Here is a 25309-nt window from a genome sequence, read left to right on the forward strand (position 1 = left end):
TGCAGAAGAACCCAAACAGATGTTGGTTTTCATTGCCTTTCTGCTCTGGCTCTTGCTGCCGAGGTGCCCTGTGGCCATTTTCTTTTCCCTCCTTGCAGCTCTGATGCATTTCATTTCTATTTGTAATCTCAGCCTGATGTACCTAGTAGTAATTTTTTTTTCAGATTATGGCATGAGGGAAGTCTGCTGTCTAGGAGCATGGCCTCTCTTTCCAGAAGTGCCACAACATTGGGGAGCTCCATGAGGGAAGCAGTTGTCCTCGCCCAGAACAGCTGCTCAACTTTGCAGATTAGGTCAAAGGCCTCATCTGACGGTTGGCAAAGTGCACCGCTCTTGAATTCTTTTAGTTATAGTAAAATACTACATTCTTTGTTAGTATTCTCTGTGGTGCTTCTTATGGTGGAGTTGGTGATGACCTTCCTGACAATGTAACCAGCTAGATGGTATAACACACAGGTTTCAGTTTTGGTGAGTTCCTGACTCCATCAACTCCTCTACCCTCACACCAGGGCTACCGGAAGGTTCTGTTTCTTTCCAGAAAGTCTGCTAAATGGTCAGCGTTATCCTCCTGATAGCTTCCAGTTTGCACTGTCGACAGGAACTGTCCAACTGTGATGGCACGCAGTGCATAACTGAATTCCAGTGGAGTTGGCACAGGATTTCTGTCGGATACAGCTGAAGGTGTTTTTCAGGCAGTCTTGGGTAAATCTGCTAGGTAGCACAAACTTGTGCCCCTGGCTGAGCATATCTTCCTGGATGTCCACCATTGTTGTTGTAGCCATCACCACACCACTTTGAACTGGCTTCCATCCCTCCTGACGACCAATCCTCAGGCCACGAAATAGATGGATTGTCCCCTGCAGGACGTTGATGGCCTTCTGATGTTCTTCTGGTCTGAATTTGCTCAGGGCTGTCATGAGGACATCAGTTCAAACCAGTGGTCAGCTTGTTGCAGAAACCATGATGTGGTGACATATGATTGGGGACATCATTCCATCTCCACCAGGTACCTCAGGCCAGCACTTGTTGCCTTGCTAAACACATTCATTGCTGTGCTCACCTTCATCTTTTCAAAGTGGCTGGGCTGAAGTGTGGCTCTGGACAGGTTTGGGTCCAATTTCAAATCCATGCCCTCTTGAAATGCCACCAGATCCTCCAGTGGGCCAATGGAGACTTCGTTGGAGGGAAGCTTCTCCTTTTCAACCACATCTGGTGGAATCAAGAAAGTCAGCCCACGGGCCAGGGCACTTTTCAGGTTTTTTACCAGATGTGGTACATCAGGCATGAAGTACAGCCTTTCTGTGTGGTGGACTGGATGTGGAATGGATGTGTGGTTGTAGTCCACTTTAAAGGACTTCCACATTGCTCTGTTAGGGCTCCCCATATCCGTTGTGACATTCATTACATGAAGCCCAACAGAGGCTGCTCTTCCTATGATGCTGAGGATGATCGATCGGTATACTGCCCCATCAGTGGAGTTACCACTGAAGTGGTAGGCCACAACCCGCTTCCACCGTGTGGTGATTCCTGCCAACATGAAGATGCAAGCATGTGATGCAGCTCCTCCATGTCCAGGCAGTGTGATATCCCCATAGAGCCTCCCCGTGCCTGTGTGCAGCTCCACACTTGGGGTGATGGCCATCTCATCCACAGTGAGTACACACTCTCCTTTCCATATTACTGAGCACCACTGTTTTTAGTTTAAGCATTTCAAATACCTTTCCCAGTATTCTAGACTCCAGTTTAATATGTTGCATCCACCTTCATAGCGTTCTAATATCTGATAAGGGGATGTGCATGTACTGGAGTGTTTTGTAGCCAGTTGTACCTGCCATGAAGTGGATTTGGATAGCTTTTTTAATGGTTTCCTTTCCCCACCGTATCCCTCTTTTATTCTTTTGTCCAATTGCTTTAATTTGGCCTGTTGTAAAAATTCTTGCCAATTTCCTCTGAATCAAAAATTTTTCTTTCTTAATGTTGCATTTACTCTTTTTTGCTGTTTGAGTGCTCTTTCTGCTCTTTTTCTCATTTCTTTTTCAATTTTCAATTCTTCCATCAGGTGAATTATGGCTGGTTCCTCACTGGCTGACTGGCTCCTGGCACTACATCCTCCCTGTCCCTCTCAATGACCTCAACAGTGGTGCTTTCTCTGCCCTCAATTTGTCCCTCAATCTCTGTAATAACAGTAAGGCTTTGTTGTTGATGATGTTATATGGTAGAAGAGTAGGCTACACAGTGTCTAAAAAGTTGGTTCTCCCCAGTGGTCAACATATTTGAATGTCTTTTTTTGAATTGTCTTTCTCACAAAAGTGTCATGGATATGTCAGCTTCAGACCTCTCCAAACTAAGGGGACCATAACGAATGTTCAGTACTATGTGAAGAACAGATTGGGCCTTCTATACTAAAAAATGTGGTACATTCTATGACTCAAACACTGGAGGCTGTGATCACAATGAAGGGGGACACACTTGAATTGGTTTTGAATTGATTGATTCTGCCGTGGATATTTTCATGGGACTTTTATAGGGAGAACAAACTTTTAGATATGGTGTAGACATGACATGGGGAAATATTACAAAAAGAGTCAGAACAGCATCAGCCCTCAGTTTCAGTTGACCTGTTTTTGCCCTGACGAACTGATCCTCCTCAAAATGTTCCTGCAGAGAGGTTTTCCAAGTTCAGGTTCCACACATAATCCAGACATACATAATCTTCATAATGGTTGTTGGAATTTCATTGTGCTCCACATTTAAAATCATGAAACCCTTTGAAATTTTCACCATAAGGAACTTGTCCGTTTCACCTGTGTAAACACAACTTACCTGACACAGTTTTCTGCTGTTATAATCTTTTGCTATGGTCAGGCTACTTCTGCTGACCATAGCCAACCATCTCTTCCTTCGCTCCATGTCCTTTGGGAAGCCATACATCCGTATGCCCTCCTCAGATCGATTACTGCATCCAAATGCTGCACAGCCAACAATGGTATGACAATTTGTCTATAAAATGTTAGATGTAGCCATTGCTGTCAGACAGTAGTGCAAACCACAGTGTGCGGGTGACAACCTCTTCTTATCTGCTACAGTCTCCCTGACTTAGATAAGGTGAGAGGCCAGGGCTACACTTGAATAGTCATTTTTGCCTTGGAAGGTTCCTATGGGAATGAAATGTCCCAGAGTATCTAAGTGCCAGCCATGATAAGAGCTAGTTGAATTGTATAAGTGCTTAGAAAAGGTGCTTCGATGCTTCCTTTTGATTCTCCTTCAAAAGGAAGGGTACATCTTGACCATCCTATTTGACAGGAAAGAAGATAATGACACCCTACAACTCCCTGCAGCTGCAACAACAACCAATCAGTGTGACCCACATCAATAACACCTAGCTTCGCATGGTTCAGGACCCTTCATTGTGCTTCAAGACACTCATAGAGGATGATGTGTGTGTGTATGTGTCTGTGTCTCTCCATCTCCTCTGTAATTTTAAGTAACTGTCCATTTTGCCTCCAAAGTTGTGTTAATAAGATATGAGATGTGGTGCCCCCCTGAACCCCAATGCACTGGGTGGTAGCAGTGTATGGGTACTTTGTGATAATGACTTACACTTACTTTGTGGTAATGACTTAATGCATAATGTTTGTGAATGTGTTGTCCTGTTATCTGCTGTGTTCTCTCCCTCCATTCTCCTTTGTCTGTGTCTATGTCTAAGTCTATGATTACGTTGCAGGTCTTTTGTATTTGTTTCAGGTCCCTTTGAATGAGCCTTTTCAGGAGCGAGGCATGATGACCCTGACCTCAGATACCTGACACCTACCCTAACACCCCAGCTTCCAGCATAATACGCTGCCTCCTACATTGTATGTCAGCTGAATTGATTGAAAGTAGATACTAATTTCCACTAATGACATCATTTCTTTGTAATCATAATGATTTTATTTAATGTTGCATTTGATATTGTCTCAGGTTTCAGTTCCTTCTCTGCTGTTCTTCTCAATGCTTTTTCTAAATTAAGTTTTGTAGTGAAGAGGATTTTGAATTTTTTTAGTTTAATTTCTTCACAATATCCCTTATTCTTCAGGTTGTGGCAGTAGTAAGGAGTGTATGGTCAAATCTGCCTATTACTCGTGTGTTGTGGTAAACCATTTAATAAACCGTTTAATAAATGAGTGGTCATTGAAAACCTACATTTGTGTCAGCCTCCCGTTTTTATTGCGGTCTCACAAACTGGGATGTAGCATGTTTCTTGAATGTACTTGCTAACACATTCCTACATCAACTGTTTGACAGATCTTTTGACAGTACAGGTAAGTGGTGTACATGCCGGTTAATTTCACGAACACAATAACAGTTGATGTGTAGTGCATGGCTAAAATCATTTAACAGTGTGAAGGAAGGTAGATCTGTGCCAGAAATAATTACAATCCGACTAGGATACTACACGATCTAGCGTTATCCAATACGCTGCTAACATAATGTCAGCTAACATGAATTAACTCTTTCCCTCCAAAACCAAAACTGGTATAAGCAAATGATACACTGATTAAGTTGTCACTCCGCCACTTCATATATGAAATTGACAGTAATTTATGCAGAGTAAATATAAATATAAAACTACAAATTATTTTTTCTAATAATTTTATATTTTCACATATTTTAATATTTACCGCTCAATAACGAACCCGCTGCTGCCTGTCTCATAGAACTTGACAGCGCGGGGATTGTTTGGAACTATTGAGGTACACATGAACCACATGAACCGCGAGATCAATCAGTGTCATAACTCTCTATATGGCTCTGCTCCGACCAATTTCCGGACTCGATTCTCCAGACATTTGTCTGCCATTTATGTGCGAAAACGGCTATAGATACTGATCTGCTTTTGCTCTGTGGCTGTGGAGTGAAGTCCAGATAGGGAAGGACTAGGTTAGGTTTTGTTTTGTGTTTTATTGTTTCCTTCACCTGCCCAGGGACTGCAGATGGAAATTAGTTAGTAGCTAAATCTGGTACACAGCATCTTTCCTCTTTTTGAGGTTAATATATTTTGTACATGGTCCCCGATATAAATAAATTTAATAAATAAATAAATAAATAAAAATAAATAAATTAAAGAATCTGGACATGTCCCAGTCCGAACCCCAGCTAGGCTCAGCTAAGTCACCCAGTCCAATGCCTAATTGGTTGGCAGTCCTTCTGAGCTCGCTTGGGAGCTGCTGCTGCTGGCAACAATGGGGTGTGATATATTAGAGCTGCATGAGTGCACTTTCAGCTCCAGCATGGAGCAGGGGATGCTGGGAGGCCTCCACACTGACTACAGGCCTGACCGCTAAACTCAGTGCTGAAATCAAGGCTCTCTGAGGCTCCTCAAAGGTCCAGTAGTTCAACCAAGTCACCAGCTCTTCCTCTGAGAGCATGTGAGACATGCAACACTGCCTGACTGTTTGAGCAAGTCCTGTCATAATGCATCCTTTTATCATTCATACAAGAGGAAGGAAGAGTCCAGCTGAGTACAGCACAATAGAGGCATGTTTGTTTGTTGTCCAAGTGGATTTACCATCACGATGCAAACATGTATCTTGACATTAGCAACCTAGGGTTTGAGATTCTTAAGGGTGTTGGAGGGCAGTGTTTTATTGACTGAAATGCAGACCTGGTTCAGCCAACTGAAAAGAAAAGCTTGGCACTACATCAACCGTTATCTGCATTCACTATATGAAAACTGCACAAGCATGCTGTTAATAATGGCTCCTCATTCATTTTTTAAAAATGCTTGTAATGTAATCTTAAAGAGTTAAAGCCATGAAGCATGCAATACTTTAATGTGCACAAAATTATCAAATCCCAAAATTTCTCTCTGTAATAAGCCATTGAGGCCTAATTTACTTCTAGAGAACTAAACTTCCTGTTGAATACTTTTGTTTCCAAAATTATTCCAAAATTCCTTTAATATGGTTGCAGTGTAGTCCAAGTCCACACATACCTGTAATGATTATTTAACCTGGAATGTTTGGAGGGGACAGAAGGCATTGTGTAAGAAATCTATCTATCTATCTATAATCAGATGTAAAGAAACAGTCTATGACCAAGGCAATCTGATCAGGACCTTTGTAAAACATTTTCATAGCCAGCATTGTATGGGTGAATCATTTAATCTGTTTCTAAAACTGAATCATCTCTTTGATAAGTAGAGGTGTTTTGCACTTAATGCTTGCATGAAAGTTGAGGATGGTTTTATCTTTGTCTGTAAAATAATTATCCTGTGGGGACAGTCTTATTCAAAGAGAATGGAGGAAACTGAGGGGGCCCACAGGAAAAGGAAATGACTATAATTCCTTTGTCCTTGTTGTGTGAAGTACTGGACAAATCAAGGCCTTTTCATTGTCTCTACAGAATTGATTTCCTTGGACTCCCCCCACCCCGGATTAATATCTCCTAATTTAATTTGTTCTATTTCACAGCTGAAAGACAGCTATTACAGCCTTCAGCGCCACAGTAAGGAGCCCCTCATCTGTCCATTCTGCGGTCTCAGCTTGTTCCCCTGAAGTCTTAATCAGTGCACAATCCTCACATTACAGTAGAGCAAGCAGTGATGGACAACACTGAAAAATAAAATGCAATTGAACTACACCATCACATCTTCCAAAAGCTTTTTTTTTTCTGAAAACAATAAATCAAGAACCTGCAGCAGCAAATGGTAAACATCATTTAACATCGCAAATATTAATGCACACAAGTAAGGCATACTTCTGATAAAACTGTTTTTCACAGATCATAAAAGTCATTTGAGGCCACCATCTGGGAAACAATGTATTATTAATGAGAGACTAAAAATCAACAAGAAGAAAAAAATTGTGCAAGTGCTCTTGGGGCTTCAGATAACCTTGAAATACATCCTTAGATAATGGGCACTTGTACAAATCCTCCAGAGAGTGACTGAGCAGGTCTGTGATAGTTACCACACCTGCGTCATCCACAGCAACTGACAAGGGCGACAAGCATCTGTAAAAACAGCTGACTGGCTTCCCTGGAATAACAAGTTATCTCCAGGCCAATTTTCAGTACACATTAAGGGACAAGACTCAGCCATTCAACACAAGGAGAGACACCACATCATCCTCTGACTGCTGCGGCCCTAAAATCAGACTGCTTTGTAACTTCATGCCAGCACATCACCTGACCAGCTGTGAAAATGCTCAGCTGGGCAAACAGTTTGTAAATCAGGGCAAAAACATAATTAATAAGAATTACAAGTTGTATGTATAAATTATGAACACACACTAAAAACACACATGAAAAATGTATGTATTCATAGCAGATCATTTCTAACAGTGCAAACATTTAATACTATGAGGTTGTATCACTATATTGATTTACAATACTACCTGCACAAAAACCAAAATGACACCGAAATGCACTGCAGGGAAACCAATTTGTTGTAAAACACAAGGGCTAAGAAGCTAGCCATGGGAGACATTTGCTTACAAAACTATATCATGAAACTGTGACCTTTCATACATTATGCATACATATATGTATTTGTATGCACAATGTATGAAATATCAGCATCATCGCCTATACTCCATTCAGAGTTCTCATTGAGGGGAATCATTGTGAACATACGTTCCCACCACTGACATATTTTTTTTCTTTTACTTTTTGCATGTATTTGTTTTTACTTTTTACAGAAACAAATACATAGTATCCATGGATATCCAGTTGTGGATTTGATAGTATTTGATGTCCACCCCCTACAGAAACACTGTCTGGGCTTGTGTGTTGGTGACCTGTAAATTCTGCATGTCATTTTGTGGGTGTGAAGCCCCTTTGGCAAGATTACTAGACAGATGAGAACTGATCAGAAACAGCTATCCCAAACCACACACACCACCAAGACGGTTCCGAGTGAGATCCCATTTCACCAGATTTAATCAAAAACCCGTCATTTATCATTTTATGGACGGTCGAAAAACACGTAATCTAGCAGAGACAAAAACAAGCAGCATGTGGTCACGTAGCCTCCCCTCCACATTCTGGAGGCGAGAAGTAATAACACACCTGTGATGGAAACGTTTCAATTCTTAATGTAAAGAGCCGAGAGCATTTCCACACTGCGCACAATAAATGAGAGGTGAAGTTTGGGTGCAGCGCGTGCTGCAGTGGAGGCAAAGAGTTTCCATTCTGGGTGCAACAGCATGCCATGCAGAGTGTGAGCCGCTACACCCATGGGACAGCCTGACTTCAATATTATTCAGCACATAAATAAATAAACGCCCGCCCGTGGTGTTTGCAGGAAACGTGGGCAGTATAGGTAAGCACTTGTGTGCGGACAATTTAAAGTTAAATACCGATAATTATTCTCTTCATGAACTAGCGCTGCCGGATGCTGATAATTAGCAGCTGCCATTATCCAGCCTGGCGACCTGGACCGAAGGTCCATTGGGAATTGCATTTTAATTACATCCCAAATATATTTCTGTGACATTTGTACATCACAAATTATGTGCTTTATATCTAAATAATGAATAATGCCGGGGAAGACAGGAAGCAGGGTGGATCCTGGGATCCTGAACTGCAACCTGGAGGGTCATAAGATCAAATCCCACATAATGTCAGATATTATAAAAATTTGAGCTTGCATCTTTTCTTCCTGTGAGCAGTTATGTAAATAGGAGTGACAGAATTCTAACTTGTAAGATACTTTCAGCAGTCGACATTCAGAGATTCAGTTGGCTTATTCCAAAACATTCTAGCTCCTTTCACAGTGTAGATTAAACATTCTGGGCAGTGTGAATTTTGCTCCATTACCTTTTACGAAGGAGCAATACACCACCGTGATTTACAGATTGATTCATACAGCTGGATATTTACAGGTATATTTTGGCCTAAGTACCTTCCAAGCAGAAGCTGACAATGACAGTGTCACACCCGAGGATTAGAAACTGCAGCCTTCTGGTTGTGACTCCAGTCCCTTATCTGCTGCAACAGACTCCAGACCAGACACAGTTCTGCAGTTACTGCCTTGTGCATTTTCCAAGCATGGGCAGGACATCCCCCTTCCTGAAAGCTCTGTCTTTACTCTGTTGTTTCCTCTCTTAAAAATGAAAGGGTTTGCCAAAAAAGACAATAATTAAACAAAAAAAAAAATCATTCCCAAGGAGATACACTTAAAGAGATACACTTCCTCTGTGCTCCCCACATGGACAGGGCTGATATTAAAATCCTACTGGGGGCTGAGCTTGTGGGATTGGGATTTTCTGCTCTCACATGCGAGCAACCACAGAGAAAAACTCCTCCAGGGCTTGTCTTGCCCAGACTCGTGCATGACTATGCTAACTACTCTTAGCATAGTGATGTACTTATTTGGAAGTCGTCTGGGTGCGCTCTTCGTTCCCCGAAGGCCGCACCATGCAGACGGGAACGGACAGTCTAGCCGATGGCCCTCTCCTGGCTTTGATTCACCAAACTAGCGATGAATTGCTAGCAGAGATCAATAAACTAAGAGCCAAGTTTCAGCACCAGAAATCAGAGCAGCACAAACTCATTACCAACCGGAGACAAAGGTGCAACCAGATCCACCTCAACATGTTTCCCAGCCAGAAAGAAACCCTCAACCGAACTGACCGTACCAGACCAGCCCTGGCTCCCTGACGATGGAACCACCAGTGAAACCACCCATGGAACCAAAAGATTTGGACCTCATTTCATGAGCTACAGTAGGCTGTCAACTCTGGGCATAGGACATTGCATAGCTAAACAACCGACTGTTAGCTACATTTATGAATGTTTGTACATCCGTGTGTTTCAGATCATTACGAGTAATATAACTAGCCATGTTTCGTTGTTCCTAGCTGATTTGTCACACACTATTCACCGCGCTGCGTTAGTTAAGATACCACACAGAGACGTAGGGTCTTTACATGCGCATCGTTTTACTAACCCCCGGTACCTAATCCGCATAGAATAACCCCGCGGATATCAATCGTCCAAACATATCCTGTACCAAACAGACATTATGTTCGCTCACACATGCACATAGGCAACTCAAACTCGCCGCCACACGCATGTTCATTTGTTCTCTTTGAACGTGCAGCACACATGCACGCGTAGCACATGCATGACTCAGAACAAAGGAACACACACCCTATGACACGCTCACACACTTGCGCAAGATATTCACTCAAATCTACACATAAGTGTAAATACATACACGTTTCACTCATTGTACATATGACACGTGTGCCTTACTATTTTGATGTTATATCTCAATAAATGCATTATTCTTCCAAGGTTGTCTGTTGTAATATTACACGTGGAATGAATATCGCCAACCTCTGCTGATCAGAATTCTAAATGCCCTCACCTCTTAGTTGAATCATCAGTGTTATTTGTTTAGTTAGCTAAATAGATAATATTGTGATTTGATTAAGATTAACTATTGATATGGTAATTTCGATTATGATTATTAATTTAATTATTAATTGAAGTTCTAAATTAATAGTTTAGTATATTTTATTAGACTGATATACAAAACGAAATTTAGACTGATATTTTATTTAACCACTATGGTAGACTCCATATTCTGTATGGCGCCTCCATGTGTTTAATTTCATTATCCCCTACATAATTGGTACCTCATGTAAGGATATTCGTTACACGTAAGTGGTAAGTGGAGAAGAGGAGGGGGTTAGTCCTTGCTGCTGGAGAGATGAGTGTTCCATTAATGCCAGCGGTTCCTAAGAGAGGGGGTGGGAGGCAGTTAGGGTAATTTTCAGGATGATTAGGCACAATATTTAGCGTGGCCTTTAAGACTGCAGCATTGACAGTGTCCAGTGAACAAAGAGACAGCAAACGAAGTACACACTCAAAACTCATATGGAAGGCAGCAAAGCTGGAGCACTGGACGTAGTGTATGATGATTACCTCTGGCACCCAACGAAAGGGCCAATAAAACCATGAAAATGTGAAATTGGTCTATCACAGACTGGCAAACTGGAGCTAAGGCACTCCTCATCAGTTCAATGTGTCTCTGTGACGTCCACTGGAGTTCATTCACAAATGTCAAATCCTCTCACACTTTTTTGAATCCACATAACCTGGGTGACTACATTTTGCAAGACAGTAGGGTGCACTGTTAGACATTTCTGTAATTTCTACAGTTATTTACCACATAACACAAAGTAAAATACTGTAAATAGTTTGTACAGTAAATAACTGTATTTTCCATTGCATTGTGGGAATTTTTGCTGACGTCAAACATTGTATGTAGGCTACTGTATTTGCCTTTGGCGCCATACGACATTCCCGGGTTGGATCTGAGTGGCAGGTTGCAAAAGTGGTTAAACTGTAGGCTACTCTAATGTCAGTGTGATGCTAACTGTCAACATGGAACTTAATGTTATCAATATTGACATAGATGAGACTTATTACATTATACTTGAGATATAAGCAAGTTTTTCCTCTTAAGAAATGTTTGCGCTAGGCATATTTGTAGGGGAAGAAGGGATTTATGGTGGTGGTTTAAAATAGTTTCACCAGGAGTTGGATCTGAGTGGTGTGGCAGTTTGTGCAAGAGAGGCAAGGTACGTAAAAATAGTTTGCAATAGACGGCTAAACGAGGGATAGCTAGACAACACAGAGAAAGAATTTTTTTAGTCATCTAAAACCAGTAGCCTAGACAAAGGCCAGAACCCTGCCTGGCTAAGCCTGGTATACCATACTATAGAGCTGATGTGCCCCCGTTAGCACAGCCATGCAAAAAAGGTTCAACTGTACTCTAATGTCAGTGTAATGCTAACTGTCAACGTGGAACTTAATGTTATCGATACTGACATACATGAGACTTATTACATTATACTTAAGATATAAGCAAGTTTTTCCTCTTAAGAAATGTTTGCGCTAGGCATATTTGTAGGGGAAGAAGAGATTTATGGTGGTGGTTTAAAATAGTTTCACCACGAGTGGTGATCGTATTCAGACTTAAAATGTATAGCTGTAAGGTTTGTGGCCATGGCGCTGCCAATTTCAAAATGTTCTCTTCTCACGTGAAAAGTCATAAAAATTTGGCTAACTATCATTTTCCATGCAGCGTAGAACAGTGTCACAGCAATTTCAGGACATTTTCTGCACTGAAGTCCTACATGCACAGAAATCATATATCTCGTGGGTCACAGAAACAAAACACGTTTCAGCATAGTGGTAATTATGAGTGCAGTGTTCAAGGATGTGATTATGTGGCTGATAATTTTTCATTGTTGTGCATTCCTCCCAGTATTTCTGAGGTTCAAGAACAGTGGCCCTTCCTCTTTACAAAAAGAGGACTCTGTGCACATTTCAAAACTCTCACAGGTATTGATATCTGTGATCAACTTGGAGAGGCTCTTCAAACCAAGGGGAAGAGGATCATAAACTTCTTTCAAAGACAGCCACTGAACAGAGACATTCAGATCCTTCTACGGGACATTGAGAGCAGCACAACACAAAACCGAACCGGCATAGCTGCTTTGCTTCTGATGATGAAACACTTCAATGAAAAAGAAGACTCAGTGTTCATTTTGGCCGATGTAAGTAGGCAGATAATCTTTTTCAAATTTATTTGAATATAAATTAAGATAATGTTGGCTGTGTTAACGTAACCCCATGTTTTCTTTCTGTTTCAAAGGAACATGCAACAGCAATGTCAATCCATACAGACATGACCCTACCAGTTACTCCAAGACTGATCATGCTTGGTAAGAGACAGTGCATAGTTTTTAGAAAGCTTTTATATAGCATATAGAGTATGTCTTTTAAAGGGTGTCATATTCATCTTCCAGGGAACACATTTCTCACAGCAACAAAATTTATGGTCAACATTGAGGGAGAGGTTGCCTTCATTCTGGATGAGTATTTAAGTTTTGCAGACGCATTTGCAATGTTTTTTGCATGCTTCTATGTTTTTAACATAGAGTACCAAGAACCTGCCTGTGTAGCCCTGGAATTCATACGGTAAATACATATATGCACACACTCATACACACATCCTCTCCCTTCTCCCTCACACATACATACGTACATACACACACATTCTTACGCCTCCCCCTCTCATACACATACACAGCCACATGCACACACTGTCCCTCTCCCCCACAACCACACATCTCTCTTGCTCTCTCTCTGTGCCCCTCACACACACACACACACACACACACACACACACACACACAGACAACCCCCTCTCTCTTACACACACTAATTCTCTTTCTCTTTCTCTCTCTCTCTCTCTCTCTCTCACACACACACACACACACATTTATATCTTCTGTCACACACACTGATCACTATGGCCACCCCTGCACTGTAACAGAGTTGAGCAACACACCATTTCACTACATGTTTTACTGTAGTAACTCTCCATTTATGTGACAAATAAAATATCCTTGTATCCTTGTATGTTTTGCTTTTTTTTGCTTTACTCTTCACTGTCTCCCTGGCTCTGCCTAATATGGTGCTCTTGGCTGCAAACCTGCTCCCAGTCTCCTGACTAGTGACAATATTTAAACCCTACCTTATGTGTCTGTTCTTTTCCAATTTCTGGCCCTGTCTTTCTCTTAATTGCATAATATTATACAGTATATATAATATTATATAATGTAATTTATGTATTGCATTAAGTGTTTTCCCCATTCCTTTTATCTTGCCTAAAGATTCTTTGTTAGAATAAATCCAGAAGAAGGAACAAAATGCATGGCCAAGATGGGGGTGAGCCGCAAAACTGAAATGCTGGTAAAAAGGAAGATACAAGTCATCCACAGCAGAGTGTTATCTTTCCTGCGCCAACTGAGCGAGTTTGAGTGGATTAGGTCTGTTATGTGAATAACCTCACTCACAACAATACACACACACATTCCATTCAGACTTTATGATGTTCGATGATGTTCTACATAATGCATTCTGTGACAATGATTTTATTTTTTTTTGAATGTATTGCTAAATCTGATCTGATTCTTTTTTGTAATTCTTTATATGGTCAAGATTGTTCTACAGACATTTTCTACAATACTGTTTAAAATACGAAAATACATCTGTTCTGTGAATAACCAGCCTGACTGACAATACACACACACACACACAAAACACACACAACACCACATGCATACATGTACACACATGTGCACATGCACACACACACACAAAACATACACACATAGCACAAACACCACACAAACACAACACACACATCACCATGCACACACAAAACGCACACCAACATACGTAACACACAAATGCACACACATCCACCACACACACACATACATAGATAACACACAAACACACACACTGTGCATACATGCACACACTCACACATACAAACACACACACAACATGCACAATCACAAAACTCATTTATATACACACTCCACATACACTCTATTCAGAGTTAGTTATTAAATCATAAATGATTTTTTTATATTTTTAATGTTTTAAATGTTTCTAATGTTTTAATATTTTCAAAGAATGTATGCATTTTTACATATAAAACTAAACCATGGGTTTGTACTGTTCTGTCATGAAGTTTCTACTGTTTGTGTGCACATGTATACCACACAAACACACATACACACATCACATACACACTATTTGGCATTAGTTACAAATTTGGTTAAAAATGTATTTTTATGCTTTAATGTTTTAAATGTTTCTGATGTTTTAGTCTTTCAAATAAATTTGTGTATTTTTATATATTAGCAATGTTTTAAATAAAAGAATGATATTTTGCAGTAATTGTGTCTGTATGGATTGAATAGCAGTTGTGAATAAATTAATAAATACACAGTAATACATAATAATTATAAACAATAATGAATAAAGCAATGAATGAAATATATATGTAATAATAATTAATAAATGAGAATAAATAAATAAATAAATAGGAATACATAGGATTACAGTACTGTAGGATTACAGTACTGTACAGTTAACCTAATATTTTTACAGTGTTGCTACTGTAATACACAATTACAGTAACACCAACTTACTGTAAAATAAAATGCAGTTATGCACTGTAAATTTGAATTACAGTAACTTACTGGCAACAGTGTTGCCAGTGAGTTACTGTAAAAATCCTTTGAAATTTCGAACAGTGTGATTTCACATTGACATATTATGGTGTTCAGATGCCTTTGTGCCATTTGCTCTTCTCATTAAATATTATTTGGACTGTGTGATGTTTTTTTTTTTTTAATAAATTAACGAATTTTAAACCAACAATGTGTGCAATTTATTTTCTGCGTGTTACATGACTAAAATCTTTATCCACCCAAAGTTGTAGATGATTCAGAGAGCACCCGCCAGATAACTTTACTGGCTGAGACTATGGCTTTAGTCCTGTGCAACAACGCAAAAAACACACAGCTAAACAGAACAAGGGATGCAAGCATGTTCCCAGCTCCTCCCTCAAGAAGCGCGAGTGCAGCTGTAGAGTGCCCCCTGCAAAAGATCGTCTCGACAACGATCTGGCACAAGATTGAACATTTTAAGTCGGAACATGCCAAATAAACACACAGGGCATCAAACGGACAGAGCAATTTGCCTAATCTCTCTCAGACAGGATTTCCTTATCATAAATTTATGGTTGCTCCTGTCACACTACTGCAGAATAAATATTTAGGGTAAATCTACATTATCTAAGTTTCTCATCTGGCAGCATGTATGCACATATGTTTTACTAAGATCGTAAATTAACTATGCTAGGACTGCCATGTTTTATATTGTCTCAGAAAGGATGCCATCGCAATTCCGGGAATAATTAATCCAAAGGAACGCTGAGTTAACAAGTAATTACTTGATAACAATGCGTTTTAAGATGCAGCAAGCTCAAATACAGTTCAGTGAACACTTTTTCGTAAACGCTACCTTGTACGATGTAGCAAAAGAGGCATTTTACAAATGTATTTATGGCGTTTTATCAGTTTCCGATTAACTGTATAATCGTACGAATTACAATAAAAGCAATAAAATAGTAATAATTATATGTGATGCACTTCAAATCTTTGTTTTCCTGTCATTTGTAGTAGTGGAATAACTGGCTTTCATGTAGGCGAACGTGACGTTGCGTCTCTGCAGTGAAACTATACTATTCCCAGAGATTTTGTGCGTCACATTTAATTAAGAACGCCATCAAGCACGCAATCAGCTGTTACATAAAAAGATATCAGGTCAGGCATTGTTCAAACCATAAACTTCTTTCTCACCTTTTGGACGCGGAGGTTGCAATTTTGGAGAGACGGAGGCATTTCCACAGGTGGTGATGTTGGTAACCTCCACAGTCATATTTGCGGTGCTGTTCAACGACGAGTTGCTTTGCGCTCTCAAACACTCCAAAAATGCGGACGAGGCTGCATGTAATTTTTGTATATCCATTATGTATGTCAGGATTGTCTAAACGGGTAGAAATGTGAGCATCAGTCTGTGTTACCCTGCTTTGCATTTAACGTTAAAATGTATTAAAGTTTCTGTTCTAAACAATAAGTAACCGCGTTTTGAAACAAGTGCAGCTGAGGCAAGTCCTTATACTTTATTTGTGCAGTTTAATCCATGCCATACACAAATATTGGATATTTCACCTCGTGGCGACAGCATATCCTGATCTTGACAGGTACTAGAGGGGCTGAGCAGAGAGCCCGGGCTTGTCTTGATGAGGAGGGTAGAATCACTTGGACAATGCTAGCACGCTATTAGTTCTCCGCCGCCCGATGGAGGAGGAAGCCAGGAATGTGCGTTCAGGGGTTGGGGAGATGGATTTGACAAGAGGGGGGTGGAGGATCTGTTTACAGGCGTGGGGAGGAGGGGGCTGGGGTGGTTGAGGCTTCTTTCGAACGCAAGCCTGAGCAATGTGTCACGAAAAGAGTGGAGATAGCACCCTCTAGTGGATAGCGATGACCACACAAGTTGGTTTAGAAGTTCAACGCGGAAAGAAAATCGTGTGAAGCTAACAGATAGGATATAATATAATATAATATAATCAGTGGTGTAGTCTACATATATACAATATAATATAATACGTGATGATACGTATCAACATAGTTTTGTGACAGAATTTTCATATGAACTAATTGTTTTCACACCCCCCCCCCCCCCCCCCCACACCCACACACACACACACACACCCACCCTGAGCACATTTCAGAAGATAGAGTGCGTACACATGCGACTGCTGCAGCTGTGTGATTTCAGGATTTTAAAATAAAAATTGGATATTGACATAGAGTTAAATGAAATAAAACGAAACGAAAACAATTAACACTCTTGGAATTTATAAAACACATCATCTAAAGCCAGAAGCTGAAGTTTCTGATCCTGGCAGACTGGCGCCTGAGATTGCAGAAAAGGAGCCTGATAAGTGAGTTGCAGCCCTATTTTAAAATTGCAAGAGTGCTGATTATGCCACTAAACCCTTGGAGGATACAGCTGGGTGTCAGCTGGGCAGTGGTGGGAACAAGAAAGATACTTTTCTTTAAGGAACTAATATGCAGATAACTACCTGTAATCAAAGCCGGCCCGTGGCATAGGCGGTATAGCCGAATGCTAGGGGCGCCATCCATCCATTGGGGCGCCCCAAATGAGGGAAGAAAAAAAAATCAAAATTTTTAAAAGTAATACTATTTTAATGCTGTTATTTCGAAATATTACCAAAAAAGCCCACAACAACATGACTACATTGCGTATTTTCCCGAAGTACCCCCCCACCCCCACTCTCTTAGTAACCTGATTCGAATATATAAAAAAGACCAAAGCCCTCTGGTGCCCCGGTGAGAAAAATAAGAAGAGAGGAGGGAAAACGGGAAGCAGCCAGGGGAAATGTGATGAAAGAATAGTTTATCTATTGCATAGTAGTTTTCGTTGGAGAAGAGTGTTACTAGATTACTTTGGACGATAGTAACGTTCGCTAATTTAATAAATAGCTAGAGTTATGGTGCGTTTCCACCAAGCAGTACAGTAAAGTTCGGCACAGTACGGTACGCAATTATTTGTGTTTCCATCATCAAAAGTTGCGAACCGTACCAAAATATGCGTACCGTACTGGTTTTTGGTACCCTTCTGTTGGGTTACCAAGCACGGTAGTACGGTTTGTAAAGGATGGCCGTTCGTTAATTGGTCGACAGAGTCGTCACTTCCGTGCGACAACGTGAATACAAACTAGGGCTGTCAACGTTAACGCTCGTTCGCGATTAATCTGGAAACTTTAACGCGTTAATGTTTTAACGCAAATTAATCATATTATGAGGTTTTACCACAACCCCCTTCAGTAATTCCAGCGCGGATATTTACCTGGCTGAATTACTGAAAGGCGTGGCAAACGCAGATGTGCTGAACGGCAAATTTCGTTTTAACCCTTTCGCGCGTACGGTCACACCGGTGTGATTAGCCGTTTAGCGCATATGCTAAATCTGGTGCAATTAGAACACTCGATTGGAGAAATTCTAGCTAATTTTGGCTTTAAGGAAACTGATTTAACTCTAAAAATATAGCAAATGCTAACTGAAATCTATAAGAAACTTAATAACGCAAATGAAAACATAACCAACCATATAAGGTAACACGCGCGCTACATACCATAACAAATAAGTTACATGCGAAAGGGTTAAAACGAAATTTGCCGTTCAGCACATCTGCGTTTTCCACGCCTTTCAGTAATTCAGACAGGTAAATATCCCGCTGGAATTACGGAAGGGGGTTGCCGTCAAACTTCATAATATGATTAATTTGCGTTGCAGTGAGCGGTATAAATTCAGGCCAGCACGTGATATTGTGTACAGACACAGCGGCTGACATGCTTGTAGTTGGAGCGGAATAAGCGAAATGAGCGACACCAAAGAAAAAGCAGTGCTCGTGGCCAGCTCGATATGGGGCACCGAATGTAACAGAACGCCTTCTGTGTTACGAAACGCATAAATGCTTTACGAAACCATGTAACACCATAACGCGTTTTGTCCACGAAAAACACAAACAAGTTAGCATTGTGTCCACGAAATATTGAAGAGAGCACATACTTTCGCACACAGACAACAAAGAGAGCACATACTTTCGCAAAGACAACGTTTCATTGATGAAACGTTGTGCGTTTCATCAATGATGCCACTGTCCCATTTAACAGATATATCTCTTATAGCAACATTTAGGTGGATATCTGTTAGTTACATGCCCAGTTATAATTATTCCTTTAAACCATCATTTGATTAGCTAGCTGACTTCCTTAAATATAGCAAGTTGACTACCTCCAAAAAGATCTTTGATTGGTTAGTTATGTAGATCTGTACCTAAAAATAGCCTAACTCTGTGGATCCCCACATTAGCTTGATTAGGCTACTAGCAAGTGAAATAAAACTAACCATACTGTATGTGGCGATGGAGGCATTGCTGTTGTCAGGGGCTTAGAGTATCACAAATGAAGCAGCCAACCTGTTTAAGTAGCTAGTCTTCAAGAATCGTTCAGATAGGTAGCTTGTTAGCTAACTAGCTATGTTTGATAGCTAGATAGCATGTTTGACCAATTTGGTGCCCTAGGCAAGATTTTAGCTTGCATCGCAACCAATTCCACTACAGTTAATTGTGGTTTTAAACCATTCTTTATGGTCAGAACATGACAAACATTTGCCAAACAGCAGAACATTTCACAAATCTGAGGTAGAACATTGAAAACAATTATAAAGACAAAATCTTTTTTCAGCATCAAAATATACATGAGTAAAAGTACGTAAAATCCTTTTTCAGTCCTTTTTCCTCAACAGAATCAATATCTTAATAGAAAAGTTAAGGGCTGCAGTGTAATACAGCACACACGTAAGATGGCTCAGACTGCAAAGTTAAAAAGTGTTTTAAAGGATAATGTCAATAAATAAAACAATGAATATACATAGAAATCTTAATTCTGGGCAGCGTGCCAAACCTTTTGTACAAACTTTTTGTAAGTGTTTTAGCTGACAATGTAAACAAAATAAATAGACAAAAGAAAAATCTCAACTGTGGTCAGTATCTTCTGTAAAAGGTTTAAACAAGCAATGTCATTACCCTGCAAGTTTCGGGCAAGAAAGACAAGTCTGTCTGTTTTTAAGGACGTACTCATACTAGGCCCGGGTGCCTTGTACCGTGCCCGAGCACGATTGTCCCCCCTCCCCACTCCCCCGCTGGCCTGCACTAACATTGCGCTTAACGTTCCGGGCCCGAGCACGCTTACGTCATCATGACTCAAACTTTTTGTGTTGAGGAAAAGCGCTCTCGCACAGCACAGTGGAGGTCATGATTGTACTTTCTTTGTGGCTTATTTGGAGTCGTTTTAGGCGCGGTGACACACAGCCCTCTCATATGCCTAAGATTTATCGATCATACAACGCAGCGATTTTCAGTTAATCGTGCTGTACGTATAATAAGATTTTTTACGGAAGCAGCTGACGTTTCAGTCATTATGATAAGGGACAGACCAATATTTTATGTCAGATTACAGTAGCCTAATCGCAATAACGTTAGCTAATGTTAACCAGTTAGGGCTACTACTTGTGTGTGCGCTACTGCCATCATTACAACAACAAACATCTTCTATTACTACTTGGATAGTACACTTTTCAATTCATTCGAGAATATTTAGGTTAATAACGGGTGTGGTTCTCACCTTATTGATGAACGTGAATTGTAGTCGGCGAGTAAAGCTCCAAATTCCTCCCTCAACATCAGCTGCCTCTGTAAAAATCTTATACGTGCAGCACGATTAACTGTGTTGCATAATCAATGCTAACTGGCTGGGGAGCTAACGTTGACTTGACAAACATAGCTAGTTAGCTAACAAGCTACCTATCTGAACGATTCTTGAAGACTAGCTACTTAAACAGGTTGGCTGCTTCATTTGTGATACTCTAAGCCCCTGACAACAGCAATGCCTCCATCGCCACATACAGTATGGTTAGTTTTATTTCACTTGCTAGTAGCCTAATCAAGCTAATGTGGGGATCCACAGAGTTAGGCTATTTTTAGGTATAGATCTACATAACTAACCAATCAAAGATCTTTTTGGAGGTAGTCAACTTGCTATATTTAAGGAAGTCAGCTAGCTAATCAAATGATGGTTTAAAGGAATAATTATAACTGGGCATGTAACTAACAGATATCCACCTAAATGTTGCTATAAGAGATATATCTGTTAAATGGGACAGTGGCATCATTGATGAAACACACAACGGTCAATTCAGTGCACGACAGGAATCACCCGTTTTGTTGTCTGTGTGCGAAAGTATGTGCTCTCTTCAATATTTCGTGGACACAATGCTAACTTGTTTGTGTTTTTCGTGGACAAAACGCGTTATGGTGTTACATGGTTTCGTAATGCATTTATGCGTTTCGTAGCACAGAAGGCGTTCTGTTACATTCGGTGCCCCATATCGAGCTGGCCACGGGCACTGCTTTTTCTTTGGTGTCGCTCATTTCGCTTATTCCGCTCCAACTACAAGCATGTCAGCCGCTGTGTCTGTACACAATACCACGTGCTGGCCTGAATTTATACCGCTCACTGCAACCTAACTACGCAATGTATACCTCTATTCCTTCGACATGATTGGCAGTTCGTGATTCATTTCTGTGCAGGCTATCTAAGCATGGAAATTAATTATATCGAACATTTGTTATATTTCAATCGAGTGAAATTATATCGCGATAATTATGGTTATCGTTTTATCGCCCAGCCATACTTACAACTATTAACTACCAAAGGGCGATGGAAAAGGGCAAACATTTTCATTGACAATCACAAGCCGGGCTAACGTTGGCTAACTAGACTAAGATGTCAATAAAAATGTATGCCTGGTTTCTTGAGGCAGACAGTGGATGGTTCGTGCAGCACACTTAAAAGAAAAAGTGTATTTCTCAAAATTATGTTGTAAATTATTCCCCAAACACCTGAATAGTCTTTAGGCCTACAACTTTCCCCAATGAATTTAAGGTGGGAGTAACTGACGTTAAGCTTGTGTCTCCACTGCCAACCGTACCCTACTTACCCTATAGGTGGGGCGTATGCTGGATGGCGATTGCTGCGTCAGATAGGTAAGTAGCGTGACATCATAAAAGCGCGTAAAGAACGTAACACAGCAGAGATGGTTGATGAACTTTTGTGTTTGTATTAGGACTGTCAACGTTAACGCGTTAATGTTTTAACGCAAATTAATCATATTATGAAGTTTGACCGCAACCCCCTTCCGTAATTCCAGCGGGATATTTACCTGTCTGAATTACTGAAAGGCGTGGAAAACGCAGATGTGCTGAACGGCAAATTTCGTTTTAACCCTTTCGCATGTAACTTATTTGTTATGGTATGTAGCGCGCGTGTTACCTTATATGGTTGGTTATGTTTTCATTTGCGTTATTAAGTTTCTTATAGATTTCAGTTAGCATTTGCTATATTTTTAGAGTTAAATCAGTTTCCTTAAAGCCAAAATTAGCTAGAATTTCTCCAATCGAGTGTTCTAATTGCACCAGATTTAGCATATGCGCTAAACGGCTAATCACACCAGTGTGACCGTACGCGCGAAAAGGTTAAAACGAAATTTGCCGTTCAGCACATCTGCGTTTGCCACGCCTTTCAGTAATTCAGCCTGAAAATCTGAAAATCCAAAGGCTAGGTAGAAATGTGGCAGTGGGAAAACATATGCCTGAAATTGAGCTCATTGTCACTTATGTCAACAGAGTCAGAGTAGATTTTGACAATCTAGCAGACGCGGGAAGGAAAGCAAGAAAGAAAAGGGGGGGGGGGCTTCCAAAAGACATGTGCCCAGGGGCCTCACAGGACCATGATTCGGCCCTGAGTCTCCAGCCATGGCCATGGCTAACTCACAGAGGCACTGTGTCGCCTCTCATTTCGCTCCTGGATGAGTGGGTTCTGTCGCCATTTGACCCGGTCACACGGTAGCGCTGCTGGGCTCATTGCCCTAGTTCTCAGTCTGGGGTGCAGGGAAATTACAAGGGGCTTTGGGACATGTTTTCCTTTGTTTCAGTGTTTTATGTGAATGGGCAGAGATGCATCAGTTTGGCACTGACGAAAATGTGATTGTGCAGGAAAAGAAAAACATGAATCTGACTGACTTTATACAGCTATGTAACTAATTAACCTTGGGGGTCACAAAACGTCTAGAAGTAGGTGCATCAGGTGCTAGGGTTATATAGCTCCAGTTCTATAGAAACTGTGAGATATATATATACATATATATATATATATGATATGATATGTCACGTACTGTTGTTTATCACTGCAAAACTGGCTTGCTGATTTTTCTTGGGATAAAAAAGGTTATCACTATATCAGCATTGTTAAGGCTTCGTTTACGAAAGAAGGAATTGAGTTTGGGACGGGGCCACCCCAGGGATCAAACGTACATCTTATTTTGGAATCAGACTGCACTCCAGGTACACAATCAGATCCTTGGGAATCTGCTGGAGTGTCTCTGTTGGAACCACAGGCCTTGTTTAACATGATGCCTGGGAGGAATCACACTGGAAAACTCTCATGTATGGTATCATAATCAAATTCCCATGATAAAACAATTGTCATTCAGGTGAGTCATTCTCTTTGACATCTAGTGCAATGAAGCAGTTTTTCTAGTGAGTTGATGCTAGGGAACCAGCATAAACTGGGTGTTGTGGAATGACCGAGACCGAGAGGTGAGGGAAAAAAAGCCTGATGAGGTCAAAAATTTGAGGATGACATGATGGTGGTTTCTTTTTCCCAAGCCCGTGACCGGTGAAAGTAACAAAAAATAATAAGCTAACAATGAAGGGAAAAAAGAAAAAAAACACAATGCAAAACAAAACAAACAAACAAAATGCAAACAATAATCGCCTAAGCAGAAAAAAGAGAACACATCAATTAAACTGCTGTTCTCAAAACCACTGCACTCTTAGCCAGCCTCTCTCCTACTGACTGAATATTGCTCCTATAAAGGAAATCAGCCATTTTGGACTAAATTAAGCAGAATAAAATAAATCAGTCAACTCAGCAAAGGCCATAACCCACCAGATACTGGCAGACTGACATCACCCTACCACATCTAAAATGTTTCATAGGTATTTTTGCTCTTTACAAAACAATAAAACTCAATTATAAAATATTAAAAAGCAACCACCGGAAACTCCCCCACAGTCACCTCTCATGTTGGTCAGCCCCATTTGCCTGTACTCTCCAAACCCTACAACCCATCAGCCCCCAGCCCTCAGGTCCTTCAGCTGATGGAATCCGTACTGCTGGTGCCCTTGGATGAACAGGTATGTTGCATTCCATTTGAACTCGGAAATCAGAATTTACAAGTTCCCAGTCGGAAATTTCAACTGGAACGCCCCCTGAAGTCAGAATTCCGACTCGAAAGGTTGGAGGAACCTTACCAACCCCGACTTCAAATTCTAAGATGGCTGCTCCGGGCATCAACAGTAGTGAAAGCTGTAGTATTATACTGTTTACTAGCACTTCTGTTTTATTTGTGTCTCATTAAATCAGTCGTACACACAGTACTGTCTAACTTCTATCTAAGGACATGTCTGTATGCGCAAAATACCACATAATGTGTTGTTATCAACCGGTATTGCTAACAATGGCTAACAATAGCAGGTCTGGGTAGCTAGCTAGCTACAGTACTAAAGTTGTCACAACAGGTTGCTTGCAGTGGCTGTGGTAAAATTAACTATTTGGTCAGAAGAGATGTGATGAGGCTGTATTAGTTTGATAGCTAACTAGCTATTAGTAATATGACAGTTGAGTAAAATGCTTGAATGCCAAAAGCGTAGAAAGCTACCTAACTTTCTATGTTCATTGTTTTTAATTGTAGCTAGCTATGTGTTTGTGCTTGTTTGCAAGGGGATATTTGTATTTGTTAGCGGAAAGTGATAGTAGCTAGCTAGTTACATTTATTGTTTTGTTTGTATTGTAACTAGCTAGCGAGACTTGTGTTTGTAAGGTGGTATTTGTGCTTTTCATCTGAATGTGCAAGTAGCTAGCTAGTTAATTTGGCTTTCATGCACTTTGCTAGCTAGCTATCAAACAAATACAACTTCATCATGTATCTTCTAAACAAATAGTTAATTTTACATTCATACTGCAAGCCGAGGTATTGACTTCTGATCTTAAGTACCGTTTTCTTGCTAGAGCAAGAAAGAGCAAAAGCAAGAGCAAGCACAACAAAGGTTTTCCTGGAGGCGTCCATCTTGGTTTTCCGACTTGTTGTACTGGAACGTGATCAACTCGGGTGTGACGTCATTCCCAGCTCCGACTTCCGAGGCAAATGGAATGCAGCGTTAGGCCCTGTCATCC

The 25309-nt window shown here is 40.6% G+C and overlaps 1 protein-coding gene across 2 annotated transcripts in view; it reads right to left on the reverse strand.

The window, feature by feature from the left end:
- LOC118789124 (cholecystokinin receptor) overlaps window positions 1–16727 on the reverse strand; it is a 37424-nt gene extending 20697 nt beyond the window's left edge. Inside the window, exons 1-2 of one of the 2 annotated variants that reach the window (XM_036545446.1) lie at window positions 16596–16727; window positions 16224–16410 (exon numbers count right to left, since the gene is read on the reverse strand). In XM_036545446.1, the coding sequence (XP_036401339.1) occupies window positions 16224–16392 (169 nt within the window). In that variant the 5' untranslated portion in view covers window positions 16393–16410; window positions 16596–16727. Of the gene's footprint in view, window positions 1–16223 lie in introns of both variants that reach the window. The other variant, XM_036545447.1, reaches the window with a different exon arrangement.
- Window positions 16728–25309: the final 8582 nt, after the last annotated feature.

The sequence above is a fragment of the Megalops cyprinoides genome, chromosome 14 (genome assembly GCF_013368585.1).
Source record: "Megalops cyprinoides isolate fMegCyp1 chromosome 14, fMegCyp1.pri, whole genome shotgun sequence".
Taxonomy (NCBI): Eukaryota; Metazoa; Chordata; class Actinopteri; order Elopiformes; family Megalopidae; genus Megalops; species Megalops cyprinoides.